At 35.9% G+C, this 21,175-nt stretch overlaps 1 protein-coding gene and 1 long non-coding RNA gene across 2 annotated transcripts; both read right to left on the bottom strand.

Annotated features, from left to right (window-relative positions):
- Positions 1–239: 239 nt before the first annotated feature.
- LOC148108671 (uncharacterized) lies at positions 240–3,453 on the bottom strand. The gene is made up of 2 exons (XR_015727188.1): positions 2,449–3,453; positions 240–1,373 (listed from the first exon to the last, which is right to left on the bottom strand). It is a non-coding gene; the product is annotated as an uncharacterized LOC148108671 (long non-coding RNA).
- Positions 3,454–4,638: 1,185 nt separating this feature from the next.
- Positions 4,639–18,299, bottom strand: LOC148108670 (voltage-gated potassium channel KCNC2-like). The gene is made up of 4 exons (XM_087868563.1): positions 18,276–18,299; positions 11,356–11,516; positions 10,589–11,160; positions 4,639–4,697 (listed from the first exon to the last, which is right to left on the bottom strand). The coding sequence occupies exons 1-4, from the start codon at positions 18,297–18,299 to the stop codon at positions 4,639–4,641; spliced, it is 816 nt and encodes a 271-aa protein (XP_087724689.1).
- Positions 18,300–21,175: the final 2,876 nt, after the last annotated feature.

Below are 21,175 nucleotides of genomic sequence, written 5' to 3'. Positions count from 1 at the left end.
AGAGCATCGTGATTAATAATTTGCCATCTCAGAATTAAAAGAGAGATTTAGGCACACAAAGCACTTAGAAGAAGAAAACACTGGCTACATGCCCAAGACTTGAATGAAAGTGAGACTTATGTATGTGTATAAATCCTTTCATCCCGAATTCCTTGTATTACGTGTGCCTGGCTAGTTTGGTCGCATGAAGCATAAAAATAGTACAGCCTGTTGAAAATTCCAAAACAAAAAGCCAAGAAAAGAATATGAATAATTTAATCAGATAGGATTCAAGTTTATCCCCAGATTATTTGCCTTTTATTCTTCATTTCAGTTAGTTACATATCCATCCGTTATCGCCAAGGTTGTGCATGCACCTTGAAATGTTCACAAAAGGTCCACAATACAGGGGTTCATAATTAGGTTATATGTTATATTCAGAATCCCAGGGGAACTAATTGATTTTGGAAATATTGATTAAGCAAGATGAAGAATTCTTACACAGTTTCGACTACAACAATTTTAAAGACAAGTACAAGCTTCGTTTGCCACAAAATTCACAAAAAAGTAATTGATTGAAGAATATCTCTTTTATGCAAAATATACATTTTAGGATATAATTTGATTAATACTCTACTATATACTGACATTACTCCTTGATCATTTAATAAAAAAATACTCTCATTGCCAGAATTTTATTTTCTGTAATATTTATAATTGAGGTAACAATGACAAAAGACTTAAACCATGAATAATGTTGGTGAGGTTTTTTTTTTTAAGTCATAATGATTTTCCAGAACTAAACATACATGTGACAAACAATAGGTTAGTCTTGATAAACAGGCACTGAAAATTTCACAACAAAGACAAGCTGATACCATAAGTGGTTTATAAAAAAAATGATACGGTCAATGTTCATGGATTCAAACAACAAAGGAGAAATAAGGGAAATTAAGACACATCTATACTACACCAATATCACTGCCTTGTATGATTCACAGCACGATCTCCTGCAGGCCCAAGAGGGACAATTCACAGAGGTATGGGCCTTACTCAAAGCTTCCGAGATGTTGGTCATGGACTTGGCTTCCTTGGATGTGAGATGGCTGAAGCTGTTGACCCATGCACACGTGTTGGTATTTACAATTGGTTCCCGGCTACCGGCCAGTCCACAGCAGACCACTCATATGGGGAGCACCAAGTGAGTTCCAGCCACAGTTCTTTTCTAAGCTTTAAATGCCTCGCGAAGACGCAGAGACCTCTTCCAAGTGCTACCTGGTCACGTCAGGGCACATTCAGCAGCAGAAGTCTGTTTCCCGTACAGTCCTTGGTATGGCTAAATTCCATTGTCCCTTTTTCAGCAGTCAAAAATCCATGATAAATTCTGTCCAACACTGCAGTCAATAACAGCAGCACCAGACAGTACATTAATTCCTTTACCACAATGCTATATGTCATTATGACTTTCTAAGTGTGGTGTTATTAAAAGGATCACTGAATCTCTAAATATCAATGTGCACGTCTGGGTAAATACATTGCTGTACAAGATCTCTGACATGCAGTTCATGCGTTAGGACTTGGGGATATAGAGTAATAGATGTTATGTGGCCAATAATAAAAATGACATTTGTCTTCCTAACAAAAAAAAAATAAACATGAGAATTAAGAGTTAATCAACAGTCTCAAGGATCCTGAATGCCTTAGAAATATTGTTTATCCCTCAATTTATATTATGGCATTTTTCTTCCCTCACACGCCGAATACACCAGACACGTTATCGCTAGTGCATTCACAGGACGTTGTAAACAGAATTTCTTCCACTTGGACTGAATAAAACTCCCTCGGGGTTTTGCTGGAGTGTAGTGATGAATGCTGGTTGCTAGGTAGTAGAAACTGACAGGGCAGCAAGCAACCAATGTAATGGTGATACTGCTGCTTAAATCCTGCTTATCAAAAAAGGTTCACAGTACCGATGAACTTGGGTAGTCTACAGGGCATCATTCATTTGTACACAAAGCAGAGAGGCTGTTCCAAAGAGCAGAGAAGGCAGGGGGCAGGGGAGAGGGCCCAGTACTAAAATCATGAACGTCTTACCAAGGCATTTCTGTGCTTCATGAAGACAGATGGCATATACATTTAAGACAGGGAGCTGAGACAGACAGACAGAACAATATACAGGACAAAGCACATGGGTAAACACTGCCTGAAAATCTGATCAATCCTGCGAGTCAGAAATTTAAGGCTGGTCAAAAAAGCCTCCTGTGAACCACAATAATCTTTGATGTTTGCACAAAAATCAATAAATAAAAATGAAAGGGATAAAAAAAAAGACACAAGAGCTTTGGGTGGTATTTGGCACTTGGCCTCTGAAAATGATGACAAATCCTGGGATTAAAAATATATATATATAGGACTCTAGTACCAAGCAGCAATTCCTGGCTAAACAATGCAAGCGTGGCCGGCAGTTACCTTTCTCTCATGTTTTGTGCCTTCCCCAAGCCATTAAGTAAGAGATCTGGCCTCAGCTTGCGTGTAACCAGTAATGACAACCTCTTTGCAGTTATCTGTGTGCAAACAACCAGAGACATTCAGAACTCCAATACAGCATTTTTGAAGAAAAGTAAATCAATCAAGAAATTAAACCAGTTAAAACAAATATTTCTTTCAAAGAACAAGGAAAAAAAAATGCCAAGGAGAAACTCGCCCTCCCTACCCCACAATTCAACATGCAGAACGGTTGACCAGTGCTTTCATTATGAGCAGGATGGTTCGATGCATGTACACATATCCTGAGCCATCTGCGGTCCCCGAACTCTGCGACATTGCTTTCAGGTGATAGAGACAAGATGGTCCATGCAAATGAGCTGACCAGAGTCGTGTTGTGTGCAATCAAGATAGGATCCCAAACATCTTCAAAATGGGTTAGAGTCACGAGAAATGAAGGTCCAATGAAGTGATTGGCATTTGGAAGCACACTGTTTTAAAGATATCTCCCTGAAGATCTGTTTATGTATTAATGTACTGGCCAATAGCTGACACTACCTGTCATCTTATTGCAAAAGGAGACCAGGGCAATTAATATGGAGAAGTAGCACTACTTTAGGTAATCTTTAAAGCCAGGGTAAGATTTGTTAGCTACCCAAGTGGCATTTCTGACTTCAAATAGTAGTATCATGCAGGATTTAAATTGTATTTAATGGAGCCTGGAGTAACTCTACATTTAATTATCTCCATTACGGGGTAGACAGTACTTGAATTCATACAATTTAGCCGACTGATGCAGTTTGGTTTACAAAATAGATGGGATGGGAGATCGAGAGCGCCTCAGAGGACAAGGAGAGTTGTAGGGTGATGTTACTGGAGAGAGCCTCAGAGCATTGCCTGCCAAGCCCGCTATGTTGTTTAAGCTTCGGGATTTTTCATATCCTTTTATGAAAAAATGCACAGACATCAGTTGAATTCAACCAGAAAACAGACACAAACAATACCATGCAGTATAATCAAAAGTGCTATTTTGAGTTCAAGGAAGAATCTTTTTTTTTTTTTTTACAAAGAATTCAATATCGAGACCATTTGTAACTAAAAAAATAAATAAATAAAGCTCACTAGAGCTGTCATTCCCAAAAGATGAAACTAGCTATCACAAATTATAGTTGTAATACTTCAAAATTTATTCTTTCCAGATTATATTTTGCATTGATGTAATTTTGGCATATAAAATACTAGAAATCTTTTAAGAATTAGGCAAAGCAACTTAAGTAAGATATAAATTTGGCTACTATTTTTACATTTCAGAATACGCTTCTGAGTAAAAACAAGTGGGCTATTTTTTCCTTTCATTTTTTATTATTTACTAAGCTAACAAACAGGATTAACTTCAAGTGGACGGCTTTTTTTCTCAGCATATTTAATCTTGCAGCTTTATAGTGTTAAAAGGATGATTCTCAAATAATGGCATTGGATGCCATTATCTAGGTGATGTGGAATGAATGCCCATTTCTAGTTCCTTGGATAAGAAAAAAAAAAGGAAAGGAAAAAAAAGAAATGAAATGAAATATAAGCTGAGTCATAATTTCAGTGAGTTACAATCTGCACTTGGTTATCTGATGTTTTCAGTTGGCTCTTCACTGCCAGGAACTGAGAACCATTTGATCTTGATTCATTTTTCTATCATCTCACATTCTAATCACTAGTGTGCGACAGTCATGGACTCACAGAATAAAAGATCCATCTCACAAGCTTTAACCCAGTGGTTTTCCTTAGCCACTCAAGCAACATCTTCATCTTCATCACGGTCACCTTGGGAAGGACTCATATATTGTAGTACCATTTATTAGAAAGGATTAGAGGTGGTTAAGTGGGGTGGGTGGCACACCGTAAAGTTAGAAGTGAACTGTCTTAAGAGCAGGACAACCACTGACTGAGAAAGTAGTCAGGAAATAAATGTTCTGACAAGTCCCCTGAAAAAGAGTGCTGTAGAACAAGGAAATGAAATTCTCTGCTGGGCAGTCAAAGCGGAGCAAGTACATCCATTTTCAGTGAGCTTTGTTATCGCTTAGACTTAGGGCACATTCCTTGGGCTCTGACGGGCCCTCAGTGTGCATGACGACTATATGAGAAAGAAAATGGGCCTTTTGTGCTTCCCCATGTTCCTCTCAACTACTTCTCATTTTCATGGTCTTCCGGGGAAGAAGCTAATACTATCTCTCCTCCTTTCACTAGAAAAGGAGAAATTAAGCGAGTTAGTGATTACTTGATTTATCAGTGCCCAGGACAAGTACGGACATGGATTACAATAACTGCTCTACTGGGGGGTAAAGTTGCACTGGACAGGAACATCCCCCCCCCCACACACACATCAACTTCCAGCGCACTAGATGTCTTCTCTGAGATTTTGTTGGTGGAAATTTATGCCATCCATTAACTATGGTGAAGTTCTCTAGGACATAATTTCTGCTAACGAGAGAATTATCTGCCAATATGTTTTGTTAGCATTCGGAGATATAAAACACGGGAGGTGATATATATTTCATCCTATTCCAGTGGATGATGGCATACTTAATAAGAGGGTGTCTTAAATAATTAAAAAAAGAATCGTAGATAATTTATCCTTACATAGGGACCTCCGTGTGCCTGGAGAGCTCATTGCTACTGCTCTTCTCTGAAGTGATTGGAAATACAACTTGGGGAATTATAGGAAGAATAATTTATCCTAGTTGACCATGTAATCTAAAAATGCAAACTACACTATAAACATTGATTTGGTTTGATTAAAAGCAAACAGGTGAATATGCATGAACCAGAGAGGTTGTTAATACCTGTAAATCATTCATCCTTATAAAAATTTACATCTTGTCTCCCATAGCCTCCAAGCTCCTGACAGGGCCTCCAAAAAGGTAAAAATTTGCTTGACAGTTTTCAATTAATTACACTATTTGTATGTAAATCTTGGTTGCCATGCTAAATATTCAATTATTTTTCTGAAATACAGTTTTCAACATAAATATTACCCATTCTGTTTATAAGTCCTTTTAGTTTTTCATAACTATAATTTCAGTGTTCATTTGAAAAGACTTCCATTCTAATTTAATAATAAGTATTTAATAAAATTACAAGTTATTCTTTTAAGTATGTATTTTTTATTTTGTAGGTTCATTTGTGATAGAAAATTTAATAAGTTTTTTGCGTAAGCAAACTTTTACTGAGTGGACTGGATAAAAATATAATTCATGAGAATAAACAATATTTAACCTAGTTGGAATTGGCATCTAAGTACATGGTATGCATTTTATATAGTTCTTAAGAGAATGTGTTTATTTGGGCCAATACTGAAACTGCTTATCCATGCACTATCAATGGGTATGTTTTTGTGTATGAAAGATGATTTTTTAAAAACTACTACATAAATAAAAGCATAGATTCTAAGTATTGGGAGTTCATTCTTATAAGGAATCCATAAATTTTCTTAATGTATGCCCAACTATACTCCTATCTGTTGACAGAAAAAGAATTCAGTGGGAATCTGGTAATTTCTTTTCATCTATACAAGAGAGAATTTTCAGAACTCTAAAAATCAAACCAGTAGAGAGACCAACTTGAAAGATAAAAAAGGGATCATATAGGAAATGAATGTCTGAATAAGAATAATAGGAGAAAACTATAATCTACATAAAAAGGAACAAGAGAAGAAATGAATGGATTCCTGATAAACATAACAAGACAACACACTAATAAAATTTAGTGAAATTAACAAAAAATGTTATAAGCCCTGGGAGAAAAAACACAAAGTGTAAAGAAACTAAGCAAGAATGAAAAAGGAAGTTGATTATGGTGAGAAATGACAAAGAATAAAAGCCCAAAGATGAATTTTCAAAGATGTGTTCATTGATAAAGAGAATTTTGCATTTGTGAAATAACATTTCATGTATAACTTTTCCATACAAACTAAATATCTTATTAATTGCTTTGCTCATGAAACATTGCCATTTTACAGAAGAATTCTATATTTACATAGCGCTTTATAATTTGCAAAGTATTTTTTCTTATGCAATCTCCTTTGACAGTTTAAAATCCAAAGTATTGTCTAACAGTGGAAGGAAAAAATTTTAGCTAAGTTCTGAAACATGCAACGCTAGTATAAATATTGCATGTGATAATTTATTAAGTGATGCTCAAAAATGTATGTGAAAGTAACCACATATTACATATAAATACATATATACATATATACACATATGCATATATGTACATGTAGTGAGTAAGGATATGTAATGTACTTAAAATATAATGTTCTATACAAGAAATTATTAGTTACGTATTATAATCATTATTTAATGTATGTATATATATTTTGCTTAAGTACTATGATAGGACATTAACGTTCTTCATAAAATATTTAAAAAATTGTTCTAGCACTTAATATTTAAATGTAAAATAGCAAACAACCAAATAAACCTATTCAGATCATTGAAATACATTTTGGTGCAAATAATAGATGCAGAGGAATGGAAGTAATTGCAATGAAGAAGTATGTAAAATACTACGCACTGAAGAAATAAAGAAGACTCTGTCTTCTCTTTTGAGATTCAAAGGCATGGAGACAGAAGGGACGATACAAAGTGCTCAGAAGCAATGAAAGAGAAGTACAATATGGGTAATGAGACATTTCAAAGAGAGTAGACATCACAAAATAAATATGTAAGGCTTAAAATGTTAAAAGTTTTCAATAGGGAGAAACTTCAATGAATAGCAAAAAAGTGCAGTATTTTTAAAATGCAGTTGCACTAATATGAAAGTTTTGGAGTGGCTTTTCATTAAAATTCAGTCCACTGCATAAGAAATTGTCATAGTTCTTTCTCTATTTGGTCAAAAGCAGAGAAAGGGAATCATGGCAATGAAGCAACTGGAATTATCATAGTAGGAGGTAATCAAAGAGCATATCCGCCCTTGGACAAGGGTGGGTAATAGACATCACAAAACTATTTCTTAAGGAGGAAGAAAAGGGTCCAACTGTCCTGACATCTATCAAGTTTATGCAAAACAAAAACAAAAAACAGTATCTAGGTAATAGTCAGAGGCAGTGGCATCATCTAGAAAATTGGAAGGACATGATAGAGTGGAGCTTCAATGTTCTATTTCTTAACCAATATGCATGTCCAACAAAATTAATTCATTTGACAAGTATTTATTGAGTGTCTTCTGTGTGCCAGGCACAGTTTAGTATGGGTTGAAAGTAGTAATAAACTTAAAAGTATTATTATGCCTCAAAAAGAAATTCTATAACACAATTTATAAGTACGTAAGTAGCCTTTCAAGAAATGGGGTATAGTATTCTATATAGCCAAGAATGTTGGACCTTTTTGGTCTTCTGACATTCAAATAAATCATGGCAAAAACTGCCCAAATACTGGATAAGAGACTTAATTACAGTGTGTTTAAAGCTTTTCTTTGGGGGGGAAAAAGCCTTATTGTTTTATCATTTACTTATCAAATATATGCATAGAGTCAATAGTGAGTTTTATTACCTGTAGTTAATAAGATAACTTTTAAGGACTGTTGAATACATTATATTAAAATAATTAGCTGAGTGACTTAATTTTTAAATACCCCATTACAATTCTTCCCATAGATGAATGGAAACCAAAAATATAAAGAAAGAAGGAAGGGTGAAATGTCTTTGAGATAGGACAATCAAGTAGGTTCTTACGATATGCACTTTAATGTTTATAATGAGCAAAGAGGTGATGAGGAATGCAAGAGAACACTGCGAGCAGTCTTTCCTAGAAAATGACGAAAGAGCATTCATATCACTCCATATATTTGTAGCACTTAATTTCTAAGTCACCTGTTAGGATCTGATTAAATGAATGCCTACCTTTCCTGATCCCTCCATCAGAAGCACACGTGTAATCACCTGTCGTCAGTAGGAAACATGTTTCCCCTCTTCTGTTTTTGTCTCTGGTACTAGAGCGTCTGATGGGGAGCCTTTCTGGGGGTGATAATGGCGGCTCACTTCCTGTACTGTCGTCACCTGATAACACTGGTCACAGCACCATGCCCATTGACAGACAGTGATGGATGAGGAAATGAGACAGTACAAAGAGTTTACACTGAATGTCCATAGTACAGTCACTCGATATACAAAACACAATAATCACATCATGATAAGAAAGAGGGTCTTCATCACTCATTACAAAAATTTACATGGAGTAAAATGGAAATGTATTGAAAAGGAGAGATATGTTCTTTGGGAAGTTTTACTTCCACTTTGGAGTCTATCTAATAGGAAATGGACTTTCACAGAACTAATATGAATTCAAAATAAGTGTGATAATGATGTAGCACACACATTAATATCTTATGATTTTTGACATGCTACCTAGTTACTGTGAATAAAGATCTTTAAAAGTGGAACCTATTTAAGGAAAAACTCCTAGGTACATATTTGGTTTTGGAGCTCTTTGAGACACATGCTTATAATATTTGCAGAAGTAATTTTCCAAAAAAATCTTCATAAAAATAATCCCAAAACTCACTTTGTGTCCAGGTTCTCCATTGTTAAGTGAAAAAATGTTTTGGAGCATAACGATGGATTAGATTAACTTCTCCAAATGCCCTTGAAACAAGTGTTTACTTCTATATGCTTTTGCCAAAGACGTTTGCATCCTATTGGCCTGGATGTTAGCTTATTATAACAATATTTACCCAGGCTGAGAGTGTGTCCTGGTTCGCATGCCCTTCATAAGGACTCTGTACGGGTACTCTGAGAACAGTCCGATGAGACTAGCCACACCAACTAAACTCCACCTTTCATAAAGACATTCCTTGCCTGATAGTTTTCAGATAGATTGACAGAATTTGCAAAACAATGTACTAAATAAGCATAAGGATCTTTATGAGTAAAATCTTTAAAAAGCAGTTTAGTTCCAGCCACATTTTTTTTCTATTTACTTCGTGTAAACTTCTGGAAGCTAATGAAGGAACCTATGAAAATGTTACCTGCCTTTGTTTGCTTGTTTGCTTGCTTTGTGTAATTGGGGTTATTTCTAAATTATGTGAAAGTATTCACATGGGACTATCATAAATCATTTTTCTACAAGAAAAAGATTAAATATATCTAAGTTATAGGGAATGAACATATCTTAAATTTTCAGAGTGGGCTGAAAGGTAATTAAATTGTTCAATCTATAAAATATTTCATCTGTACCAGACACAGTAGAGAGCACATTACTGACTACCATTTTGCAAAATGAATATTAATTTACGGTCAATGTCCTCTAGATTATCTATGGCAATGGAGAGGGGTAGGGATTCAGCAGTAAATCACCCAAAATTTAGTTCAGGAGGGGAACAGAGCCCAATGCATAGTGCATAAAAAAGGAAATCCACAGGGAAATTCAACTTTGCCATTGATTAGACAAAGCAGATCATCTACCTCCAGGATAATGGTGAATTTATTATATTACATAGCATCTTACCCAATCTAAAGGGATTATACTGAATATCCTACCTAAGTTAAGAAAAATGAAAATTTAATCAATCCTCTAGAATATTGCTAGGGACGACTTTTATTATCAAAAAGGCTATCTTCCATATCACCTTTTTGGTGTTCAGGCTATTGAAATATAAGCATCCATTCTTTTTAAGTAACTGCTTCTTGTGAAATAGGTTGAGATGCATGGCCCCATGTGGCAGAGATAAAACTGAGACAAACACACCAAGCCAAATGATAAGGAAATCAACATTTTGAGAATGAAAGATGGAAAATGGCCAGTATCATACCATCACATCGTGCAGGGGAACGAAGAAACATTGGCACAAAAGCAACAAACAGGCAAAAGAAAATATTGGCACCATCAGCAAAGGGCATTCCCACTAAAGCAGGAAAACTCTATAGACCAGCTATGCCGGCTTCTACTTCTACTTGGAATCTACTGAGAAAAGCTACAGTCTAGCTGTCTACAAGCCTGACACAAACACATGTACTGTGAAGGGGTAAAACTGAAAACTCAGGACATTCATTGCAGACAATGAAAATGGTTGCCTTCTACCTGAGGGACATACTGGTCTATAAAGTGTTTAGTGGCATGCATTTGAAATTGTGCCTTACCTGATCTGTTATGGTCCAGAAGCCGATTGTCTTTGCCCAGACACGCGTCACCTTGTGTGCTATTGCAGGCCATATTTAATTCTGTCTTGCAAAAAGTAGGTGAGCTTGCCTGAGGGGCAGGAGGGATGTGCTTCTTTCTTTTCCTTGGAAGTTTCTGCTTCGCCATTGCCAAGGAGTAGTACATTCCAAAGTTGTTGACAATGACAGGCACTGGCATAGCTATTGTCAGCACTCCAGCCAGAGCACACAGGGCTCCCACCAGCATCCCTGACCATGTCTGGGGGTACATATCCCCATAGCCCAAGGTAGTCATGGTCACTACAGCCCACCAGAAGCCAATTGGAATGTTTTTAAACTGTGTGTGCTCACTAGCTGAAGGGTCGTTAGGTTGAGCTCCTACTCTCTCGGCATAGTAGATCATAGTAGCAAATATCAAAACTCCTAGAGCCAGGAAGATTATCAGCAGCAAAAATTCATTAGTACTAGCTCGAAGAGTGTGTCCAAGCACCCTCAGACCTACAAAATGGCGGGTGAGCTTGAAGATTCTCAGGATCCTCACAAATCTTACCACCCTGAGGAAGCCAAGTACATCTTTAGCAGCTTTGGATGACAGCCCACTGAGTCCCACCTCTAAGTAGAAGGGTAGGATGGCCACAAAGTCAATGATATTCAAGAGATTTTTGATGAATTCAAGTTTATTAGGGGAAAAAATGATACGGACTAAAAATTCAAAAGTAAACCACACCACACACACTCCTTCTACATACGTCAAGGCAGGATCCGTTTCGATTTCATATTGTAGAACAACGCTTGTGCCATTGATGACTGGTTCTGTCTTGTTTTTAACAATATTGAAAGCTTCATGTGTCTCCAGGCAAAAGGTCGTGATTGAAACCAGGATGAAGAATAAAGAAGCAAAAGCAATAAACTGTAGGGGGAAAAAAGGAAATAAAAAAAGAAACAGAGAGTGATCTGAACTATAGTATACTTTGATCCAAATCTAAGAGCATCGATCCCTGCAGATGAAAAAAAATAAAAGCATATTTGGAGATTTTGCTGGGGATGTCACTCAAGTGAAAAAAGAGATGTGTTTCGAGTTCTGTTTTCTGCTTACATAGGTTAAAACGTTCGCTTTATGTTGGAAAGTAATTTCTTGACTCTTTTGTATAAGAAAATATACCTGTTAAGAAAGCATAAAAATCAATCCAAAATAATGTTAAAGGGCAACAGACTGAAAAAAAATAATAAATGTACACAGCAGCTCAAGATATTGTTTCTGATCCTAGAAATCTTCATGTATTAGGTCAAGTTTTACATCTATAAATAAAAGATGCATTCCACACATGAGAATTTGGAAACCACCTGAATTTAACTGTAGGTTTTTAACCATAAATAAAATGTTCAAGTTGTCATGAGGTATGGACGTGAAAAAAAAAAGTTTTTTAAGCTATGTTACAGTTAAATTGTATCAACTTAAGGTAGAGACTTGTCCAAAAGAACAGATCTAGAGATGAAGAGTAGGCAACAAGACTGAAGAGAGAGAAACAGAGTTAAGGAACAAACTAAAAGACAATTTTCTTTCTCACCTGAAAAAGAACTCCAAGTGTTAGAGGAGCATGCTATAAAATTGTGGGGTTTTTAAAAATTCAACTTTTTATTTCATTTCTTCAGTCAATATGTGAATACACACACCTACTAATACAGAATAATGATAATAGAAGCTCTTACTTTCATAGTTCTTATTAGTGCCAGACACTCATAAAAGCAAATTACATAATTAACTCATATCACTACTCATAACAACACTACTACTACCATATTTAACAGTTCTGCAATATTAACACGAATTTAAGCTACTTTTCCAAGTCGTAAGACACGAAATGATAGACCTAAGACACTAACCTGACAAGTCTCGCCCCCAATCGTTTCGTTAACTACCAAACTCTCACATGTTCAACACAAATATGTTGAAAAATTTATTTACATGAGGTCACATACTTCTTAATAGTCAAGATCTGAAAACTTAACACCCAGTTTGAGTGAATGGTACTGTTGCAGACAGTACCAGAGGTTTCCAAAGAAGCCAGCAGATTCCTAGTGCTCTCTGCTAATGCTCTCAGATTAGCATGCGTACTGAGCACCAAGAGATTGCCCCTTGAATATCCAAATTAATTAATCATTTAGGAGCAAGAGGTCATCAGTCAAGTGCAGGGTAGTCCTTATTCAGAAATAATAGGGTATATCCAAATCCCAAACCTGTCCCCTAATGCCTATTCCTCACCCATGCCATTGAAAAGATCAAAGTTTCAAGAAGAGATTGAAACTACCTCCTTTTTTTCCTGGTAGAGTTTCAGTGTAAGCGATTTACAAAAGGAGGAAAAAAATCTTAGGATGATGACTATCTGCCTTAAAGAACCACCTCAAATTCTAAAATTGTTCCTATGCAGAGTAGCAGTTAATACATCATTCATATAGTATTATAAAGCACGCCATTTTCATGGCTTTATTTCCTCATGCATATCGTCCCATTTCCCCTGGTTTTGACATTATGATTTCACAAATATCTTTCCCAGATGTAATGCAAGATGTTAATATGTTTTCACTCAGCTTTCTCTTTGTACAAATAAATATACGGTTCTTTTAAAATCAACTACTTGTTTTAACAGTATCACTGAGACCTTCTAGATACTTTAAAAGATGGTATCTTTTGGAGGAAGAATCAATTATCCTTGATTCATACATTACTTCTTAATCTAATCACAATTTTATCTCTAGATTTGAGAGTCACCTTCATTTCTTATTCCTCCTGAAATCTCCTTTTGTCATTAGAGCCCTGCTGGTGTGCACATATTGACTCCCCCACCAAGCCACTCCCCACACTCTAGTCTCCAGCATTTCAGACTAAGTGTCAGAAGTTTTAGTGCACACTTTCTACCTATGAGGCAGGTACAGAACACAAGGCAGTTAAAGTAAACTGCAATTTTATTTTATGTTTCTAGTGTTCCTTCGTCAGCATTTTTTCCAGCTAACTTTGCAGTCTTCAAACTCTGTCCATCTACATTCATGTAGGGAATTGATTGGGACTTCGCAACATTGCTCTTTCGAAATCTATTCTAGCTTCTCAGCCTACCTCTCATACAACAAAGACAATTTTCTAGTGTACTTTGATGCTAGTTAATACAAAACACTAGGATCTTTTCCAATAGGACATTTTTCTACTTTTCATTCATTCATTCATTCATTCATTCATTCATTCATTCAACAAGTATGAATTAGATGGCTCTCTATGCCAGGCCACAGGACGAGGGCCTTAATGTAACAGTAGTTAACAAAACACAATGCCTGGTTTGAGTAATTCGCAATCTATTAGGGACACAGGCATTAAATAATTAACCACACAAAAATTATATAATTATAATTGCAATAAATGCAATGAAGGATAGAAAGGATCAAAATAAAAGGGGGGCTTTATTTTAAGACTGAGGGGTCATAGAAACCTCTGACAAAATATCTACAGACTGAAATTTGAGGGATAAATGAAGGTTGACCTGATGGAAAGGGGATACTTGTCTATAGCACAGTAGGAAGTTTTAACAAAAAGTCTGGACTTTTTCAATCTCACTTTCTCAAGTGAGGCCTTTACTGGAACACCACGGGAGCAGCAGGTCTTCCAAATCTGCCTCTTTTGCACGAATTGTCATGATTAAAGCCCAACCTAGCACAGACCCTGACTTTTTCAAGGCTAACCTCTTTTTCTGAAGAGCTTTAAATAAACCAGAAATATTACCTGGGTTTTAAATTGAGGCTGTAGGGTGACTTTAGAGCAGTTTGGTTGCTGGTGCTATTCCTTTAGACTTGTTGGCTTATTTGGAGAGCTACAGCATTCACTTATCTTAAATTACTCTATCAGCTCCATTGTTTGGGATCCAGTAAAAATAAAAGATATAGATTAAAGTGGTTTTTACTATAAAGCACTATGTAAATATAAGAAATCATTATTATATGTATTTAGTATACTTTAAAAATATGTAATTAGTATCTCAATGAGAACTACCAGAACCTGATGTTTATGTTCATTCAATGAGTTATTACGTTGTCAGAAAAAGGTCAACAGAGTCAGAAGGTACCACCACACCTGGTGGTTGGAATTTAAGTAACATGTATCATCTTGTTAAATTATCCATTTTGCCTACCCTTATTCCTAGAAAAGGAGTTTGGTCCTATTTTCTAGAACATACCTGGAGAGCTTACACAAATGTGAATTCCTCACTCTCCACACCAGACATCAGACACAGATTCTTTTGTTTGGGGAGAAGCAATTTGCGTTTAACAAGCGTTCACAGTGATTGCATATGCATACTAAAGTTTGAAAAACACTGTTTCGGTGTGTTTTCAACTTGATAATACAAGGTCGATAATTCATTATTAAATGAATTGGAGAAGTTTCTAAATTACAAGCATTTGTTGAATCTTCCTAAGACTTAAGAAGAGTAGTTCACTGTATCTTATATCTTAGACGTTTGTGCCTGTGTCTGTGTGTGTTTCTTTGTGTGTGTGTGTGTGTTGTGACATAATTCTGGCTTCTACACAAATATTGGTGAGTAAACAAAGCAATTCAGCCTCTAAATGTATGCAATTCTAAGACACAAAACTTTGAAAACCAAAAGTCTGTTTTTACAAGTCACTTAGAATTTGAATGTATCAATATTTTTATTAGCATTATTTAAAGAACCACATCATGGTTTTGTATTTGTATTATTCTTCATTGTAATTTTTATAGTTTCATACATATTTAGCTTTTAAGGACTTTGTAAATCTGCCAGAGTGTGATAATAGTATAATAGGAAAATAAAAAGAGTGTAAAAAAAGAAACAAACTGTCATTCTGGGAGAGAGACATTCATCTCAGAAGTACATAATTATTTTGCTTTAAAAAAACAAGCTAGATAGGCCACTTTTTTATTTATAAAGTCTAAAGACACTACTAGGTATGGTTTAGAATGAGAGGGCTGTAACAGAGAACCAAAGTATTCTTCATAATAACGTGGTAGGAAATCAGAAGTTGTCTTCTGTTAGCTTAAAAGTGGGGAAGTTGGAAGAAAGTTGAAATCTGGAGAGAAAGAGATGAGAAAGGTCCCTAAGGAGGATGAAAGGCCCATAGTGGGAGGGGGCAAGCAAGTGAGAAACCCCTGTTCAGGTGCAGCAAAGGAACTTTGGGATATGGATGGAGTATATCAAATTTTAAGATGATGCTTCCTCTGTTATGCCTTCAGCAAAAAGGTGGTTGTACAAGAGCCTGGCATAGATGGTGCTTTGAGTGATGAAGGTATTGGCCCATGGGAGGACAAAAAGAGGGGAGCGGTCAACCATAGAGGCGAGATACACAGTGAGGCTCAAAAACATAGGAGAGTAATAAGTAAGAATAAAAGGAAATCGGGAGAAATGTAGCCCTGGCGAAAGTATTTGGAGACATTAGGGGAGACAGATCTTCCAACAGAATGAAGAATAGGAGCTCAGTTTATTAGGAACTTAGTTTGAGGATCAGATGAAAAGGTGACCCCAGAAGCCTTGAAGACCTAGAATTATCCAGAGGCAACACTTGGACTCCATCATCAAGGAATTTGTACATTTCAGTTGAACTTAATTCTTGGAGACTTGGATACAGAAAATGTCTTCTTTTTTTCTGACTCAGTAAGTTAAGCTGAAATGGGTAAATATAAGGTTAGGCTGAATATTAAGAAAAAGAAATTGAAAAGGAAAGAAATGGGGGGGGAAGGTTTTATTTGCTTTCCTCCTTCATTGAACAGGGAGCTGTTTAAAGACTGGAATGATGTCATACTCATGGTTGTACTTCCTACTTTTGGCACAGTGGTTAGTATTTAGTCTGACTGGCTGGCTGGATAGAAGGATGAAAGAATTAATGAAAGAATAAATAAATTAACAAAATAATAAGGTAGACCACATTCTAGTGGGAATCTAAATGATTTGAGAAAAAGGAAATGACAGAAATGAAACAATAAAATATGGATATTGAGGCAAAAAAGTGCCAAATTTGCAGCAGAAGCAAATTGAACTGGTCCATAGGTCTGAATGTTGCCATTAGTAGCTTCCATTAATTCTGTTAATGGAGTCTTATCAAGGGGTTGGGGAAGAAAATCACATTGCCATCTCTTTCCTCTTCCCCTGTGATAAGACCAAAAACTCTTACAGGCATTAAATGAAAATAAGATAAAGCATGTTAAATAATTAAAATATTAGAAAGCTTTCTAGAAGGTGTTATCACGCTGAATGAATTCACAGAACTGATGTATCATCTCAGACAGTTTCAGAAGGGATATGTCCTGCTAAGATAGTGGCTTGTGAATCCAGCAAATAGCCACTTTTTTCTCCATAACCCCAGTGTCCATGATAGGCTGAAGTCCCCAATACTCTGTTTTAGTTTAGTTTTGTTTTGTTTCTAATTAGCAACCATGGAAAGAAAGCCCTCAGGGTGCAGTTCTACACAGAAGATATTACGTCCATCTACGTCAGTGCAAAGATTTAAGTAGGTCTCCAAGTACATATAACAGGCTGAAAGAGGGGAAAAGCAGGCCATATCGTTGTTTCATCCTTTTCTCTTTGGTCTTAGCATTAAAACTGATAAAACTGAACTCTATCTACAACTAGCTCAAAAGTGCCAAACATAATGAGGACCAGACTGATTAAGTGGCCTTTCTCTGTGCTCCCATAGCCCAAGGTCACGGATGTAGCAATTTGCACACACTTTTGTTACTGATTCTGCATGTCCACAAATTGCTCAAAGAAAAGAACTTAACACCTATCCCTAGAGCCAAAGACAGGGCTTCACTGATGGCAAGAAGTAGGTGCTCAGTTCTTGTGAAATTGGTGAAGGAACACGTTTTTGAAATATGTTTACTTGGTATGTAAAAATCCCACTGGCTCCAACACAGAATCTGTCCTTTAAAAGTCACCTCAAAAAAGAAAAAAAAGGGGGGATGAGGGAGGAAGCCTAGGTGACGCAGTTGGTTAAGCACCTGACTCTTGATTTTGGCTCAGGTCATGATCTCAGGGTCGTTCGATCAGGCCTTTGAAGGACTCTGTGCTGAGCTTGGAGCCTGTTTAAGATTTTTCCTCCCTCTCCGTCCCTTGCCTCTCTTGCACATGCGCGCACTCACTCTCTCTAATAATTAATTAGTTATAAATTAAAAATAATAAAAAATAAAAGTCACCTCATCCTATTATTTCACAAGTAAAAACCTCAACCTGTATCTTAAAAGGGGAAAAAACCTTGAAGAAAAATTAAACTTACCTCTATTTGAAAATAAGTCAATGAGATGATTTAATGGTTAGAAATAAACATTTTTTAAGGCAAGTTACCTAAAATATGGATTTTTGCCATGGCCCATGAATTCCAATCCTTCAAAGAAATTTCCATTGAAGGACTGGAATTCATGGATCATGGCAAAGAAAAGCCTGAAAGCTCTTCTTGACCTTGACAGTCACCTTGAAAATGGACTCCTCACATCAGGAAATTGAGGACACTGGATTTCGTCAATTAAGGCTGTGAAAATAGCCATTGATTTGATGAGAAGTTTAGAAGGGAGGAGTTTTCTTTCCTCCTTGATTTCCTCTCACTTGTAAAAGATGATGAAACATCACTCTTTGCTTTGAGATGATTTCTCACTTACTCTGGCATCTTGCAGGAACTCCATGTGCTAAAACTGAATGATTTCTTAGGATTATGGTTGCAGTACTTGGTCTGGGATCAGCTTGAAATATCATTTGTATGTAAATACTGATAAACTTGTCAGGCTGTTGAGCAGGGTAGCCTGACCTCTTGAGTTTTCCTGTGAAGGACATTAGGTACATTGTACTGGAGTTATGATTCATGGAAGCAATTGGTTAGGATCTCTCTTTTCTCTCAGGGAGCTAATGCACTGAAAAGGGATCCTAGCACAATAGTTTTAATCAATGCTTGGGAGGACGGTTTTATTTTTATATAATAACTGTTAAGATTGCTGGTGGACTGGGTTAGCTAAGAGGAAGACAGCTTTAAGAGACAGCTGCCTGCCTTAAGAAGAGGTGTCAGATTTCAGACTAAGATATGGAAGCTTGAAGAATGTTGCAGTAAACACCATTTCAGAACTCATAGTGTAGTGTAGGAATGAAGATCCTTGGAGCAACTTTGGAGGAAGATCGAAAATTGCTGAGATTGGCTGTTACCAGCTTTCAACCCAAGTCAATGAAGACAACATATATTATCATCAAACTGCTAAAATGCTACATCTGGTTAAACGGGAGAAGAGTTTGCTTTATTTGTCTTATGTACCCACCCTGCCCTGTAATGTCTGTAATCATAACGATGGAATGAATTGTAACATTTAGTTTCCCAAAAAACCCATATATATATATATGTACGTATGTCTATATACACATACACTAAGGAATTTCAGCTTTAACAATTCCACATGAGGTATATCTACCTTTTGCTTGAATTTTAAGGACATTATGGATTTTCCAAACAGAAATGCCTCACTCCTATTATGCCCATTCTGCTTTTCTCTCTTAAATAATTAAATAGAGACATGAACAAGGACTTCCAATAATAAGGAATCAGAGCCCATAGTGCCTCCCTATCCAAAAATTTCACTTTTAGAAATTCACTCTGATAAAATGTGTATAGAAAAGTACAAGGATATATGTAGAAGGACATTCACTGAAGCATTATTTGTGAAAAAACAAAACAAAACAGTAAATGTCCACCAGTCAGTGTTATGTCCATAATATAGGATTACAAAGAATGAGGCAGGTAAATATGTACGAAATGATATCCAGTGAAAAGTATTAAACAAAAAGGTGGCTGTGGCATAACATGCAGAGTCTAATACCATTTCTTTCTCTGTGTACAACTAATGCATGCAAATAAACAGCAGCTCTATGTTCTTAGCAGGGGTTATGTTGGAGTGTAAGCGTGGCATTGTACAAATGTGTTGTTAATGGAGAATTAGAAGCGATTCTATAAATATCTTTAAAGTTTAAAATTTTTACAAAATTTTTAATCATGTATTACGTTTTATTTTTTAAAAAATTCAAAAAAAAAATACTAACCAAGAGAGGATTAAACTTGGATCTTCATTCTCGATGACCATTAAGCTGATTTTATGACTCCATAGAAATTATTCATTGGCAGATTGCCATTTTTCTTCTTTTCTACAGCACCTTCAATTTAGCAAATGCTCTTAATTATGTATGTATTCAAGTCTTACATATTAGCTTTGCCGTAATTAACAAGAATGTGGTGGTGTTCACAGAACTGTGGTCTCTAGAGAAAGAAAATAGTCTCTTTCATTAGTAAGACTATCCTCAAGGGCCGACCAAGTAGGGACAACTAGAGCCCAGTGTCTGCTGGTTCCATGCAGAGTTGACAATTACTTCTGAGCCTCTTTTGAAACTGGTAAAATCAACTTCTCTTCATTCAAGTTTTACTGTTTCAAAGCAGTTTCACAAACTTTATGGCATTTATGATGTTGAATTAGATCTTTCCTCAATGGGGATACCATACACACACATGATTATGAAATGCACAAATCAGTGAAGAAGGTGAAGAAGATTAAGCTAAGGTAACTGTATATAATCATATGTGTGTTTATAACACATTTTATCTTTTATATCTATTTATAAAATGTGTTTATATGTATGGATAGATATGTATGATATACATAGGCATAGATTATATATAGATATGAATATATTATATACATAGGTATAAAACAGATATAAAACAATATGAGATTTAGATTTCTCAAATAAAGAAATGTACCCAAATATTACTTTTGGCCACTGAAACTTATATGACCCCTGAAAAATATCTTCCACCATGTTTTTTGATATCTTATCCAACATAAATGCACATCATTTTCTCTACATTCTTTTTTCTATGCCACACACTGATTTCCCTGAAATTTTTATTTGGCCTATCCACTTCCATCCAAATGTAATTTTTCGGGCAAGCGAGGCCTATACATAACGTTAGTATTACCACAATGAATTATTGGTGTTCAAAGTTAGGTAACTAGATTTAAAAGTCATCAAATATAGGGGCACCTGGGTGGCTCAGTCGGTTAAGCATCTAACTATTTTGGCTCAGGTCATGATCTCAGGGTTGTGAGGTTGAGTTCTGCATTGGGCTCCCTGTTGGGCTCTACACTGGGCATGGAGCTACTTAAGATTTTCTCTCTCCCTCTTCCTACCCCTCTCCCCTTCAAGCTTGCATGCATGTTCTTTCTCTAAAAATAAAATAAAATAAAGTATAATTAATTTATTGCATGAAAATAATTTTTACAATTGTTTATTAGAGTGAAGAAGAATTTTACACTTTTAGTCACAAGAATAACCAATTATATATAGTTATTTCATAATGTAACCATGAACTGTAATTCCTTAATTCCAATTATTGAAAACTCCCTCCAAAATTTCCATATTTAACATATATTAATTTGTCCTAAACTTATTTTTAAATTATTCAATTTGTCTTGGGATGGTATGACCTATACCACCATGATCTAGGAATACCTAGCAGGTCACAGTT

This window comes from Ursus americanus, chromosome 17, assembly GCF_024610735.1.
Source record: "Ursus americanus isolate L20-20 chromosome 17, mUrsAme1.1.p, whole genome shotgun sequence".
In the NCBI taxonomy this organism is placed as follows: domain Eukaryota; kingdom Metazoa; phylum Chordata; class Mammalia; order Carnivora; family Ursidae; genus Ursus; species Ursus americanus.
Note: the sequence above shows the minus strand (reverse complement) of the source record. Positions and strands in the feature narration are given on the sequence as shown.

Coding starts and splice junctions, on each gene's coding strand:
- LOC148108670 (XM_087868563.1), bottom strand. CDS start 18,299: ATGGAGTTCCTGCAAGATGCCAGA. Junction 11,517..18,275: donor AGTTCCTGCAAGATGCCAGA/GTAAGTGAGAAA, acceptor TTCCCCCTACAG/TTTATTGCTTTTGCTTCTTT. Junction 11,161..11,355: donor GAAACGGATCCTGCCTTGAC/GTATGTAGAAGG, acceptor TGGCTTCCTCAG/GGTGGTAAGATTTGTGAGGA.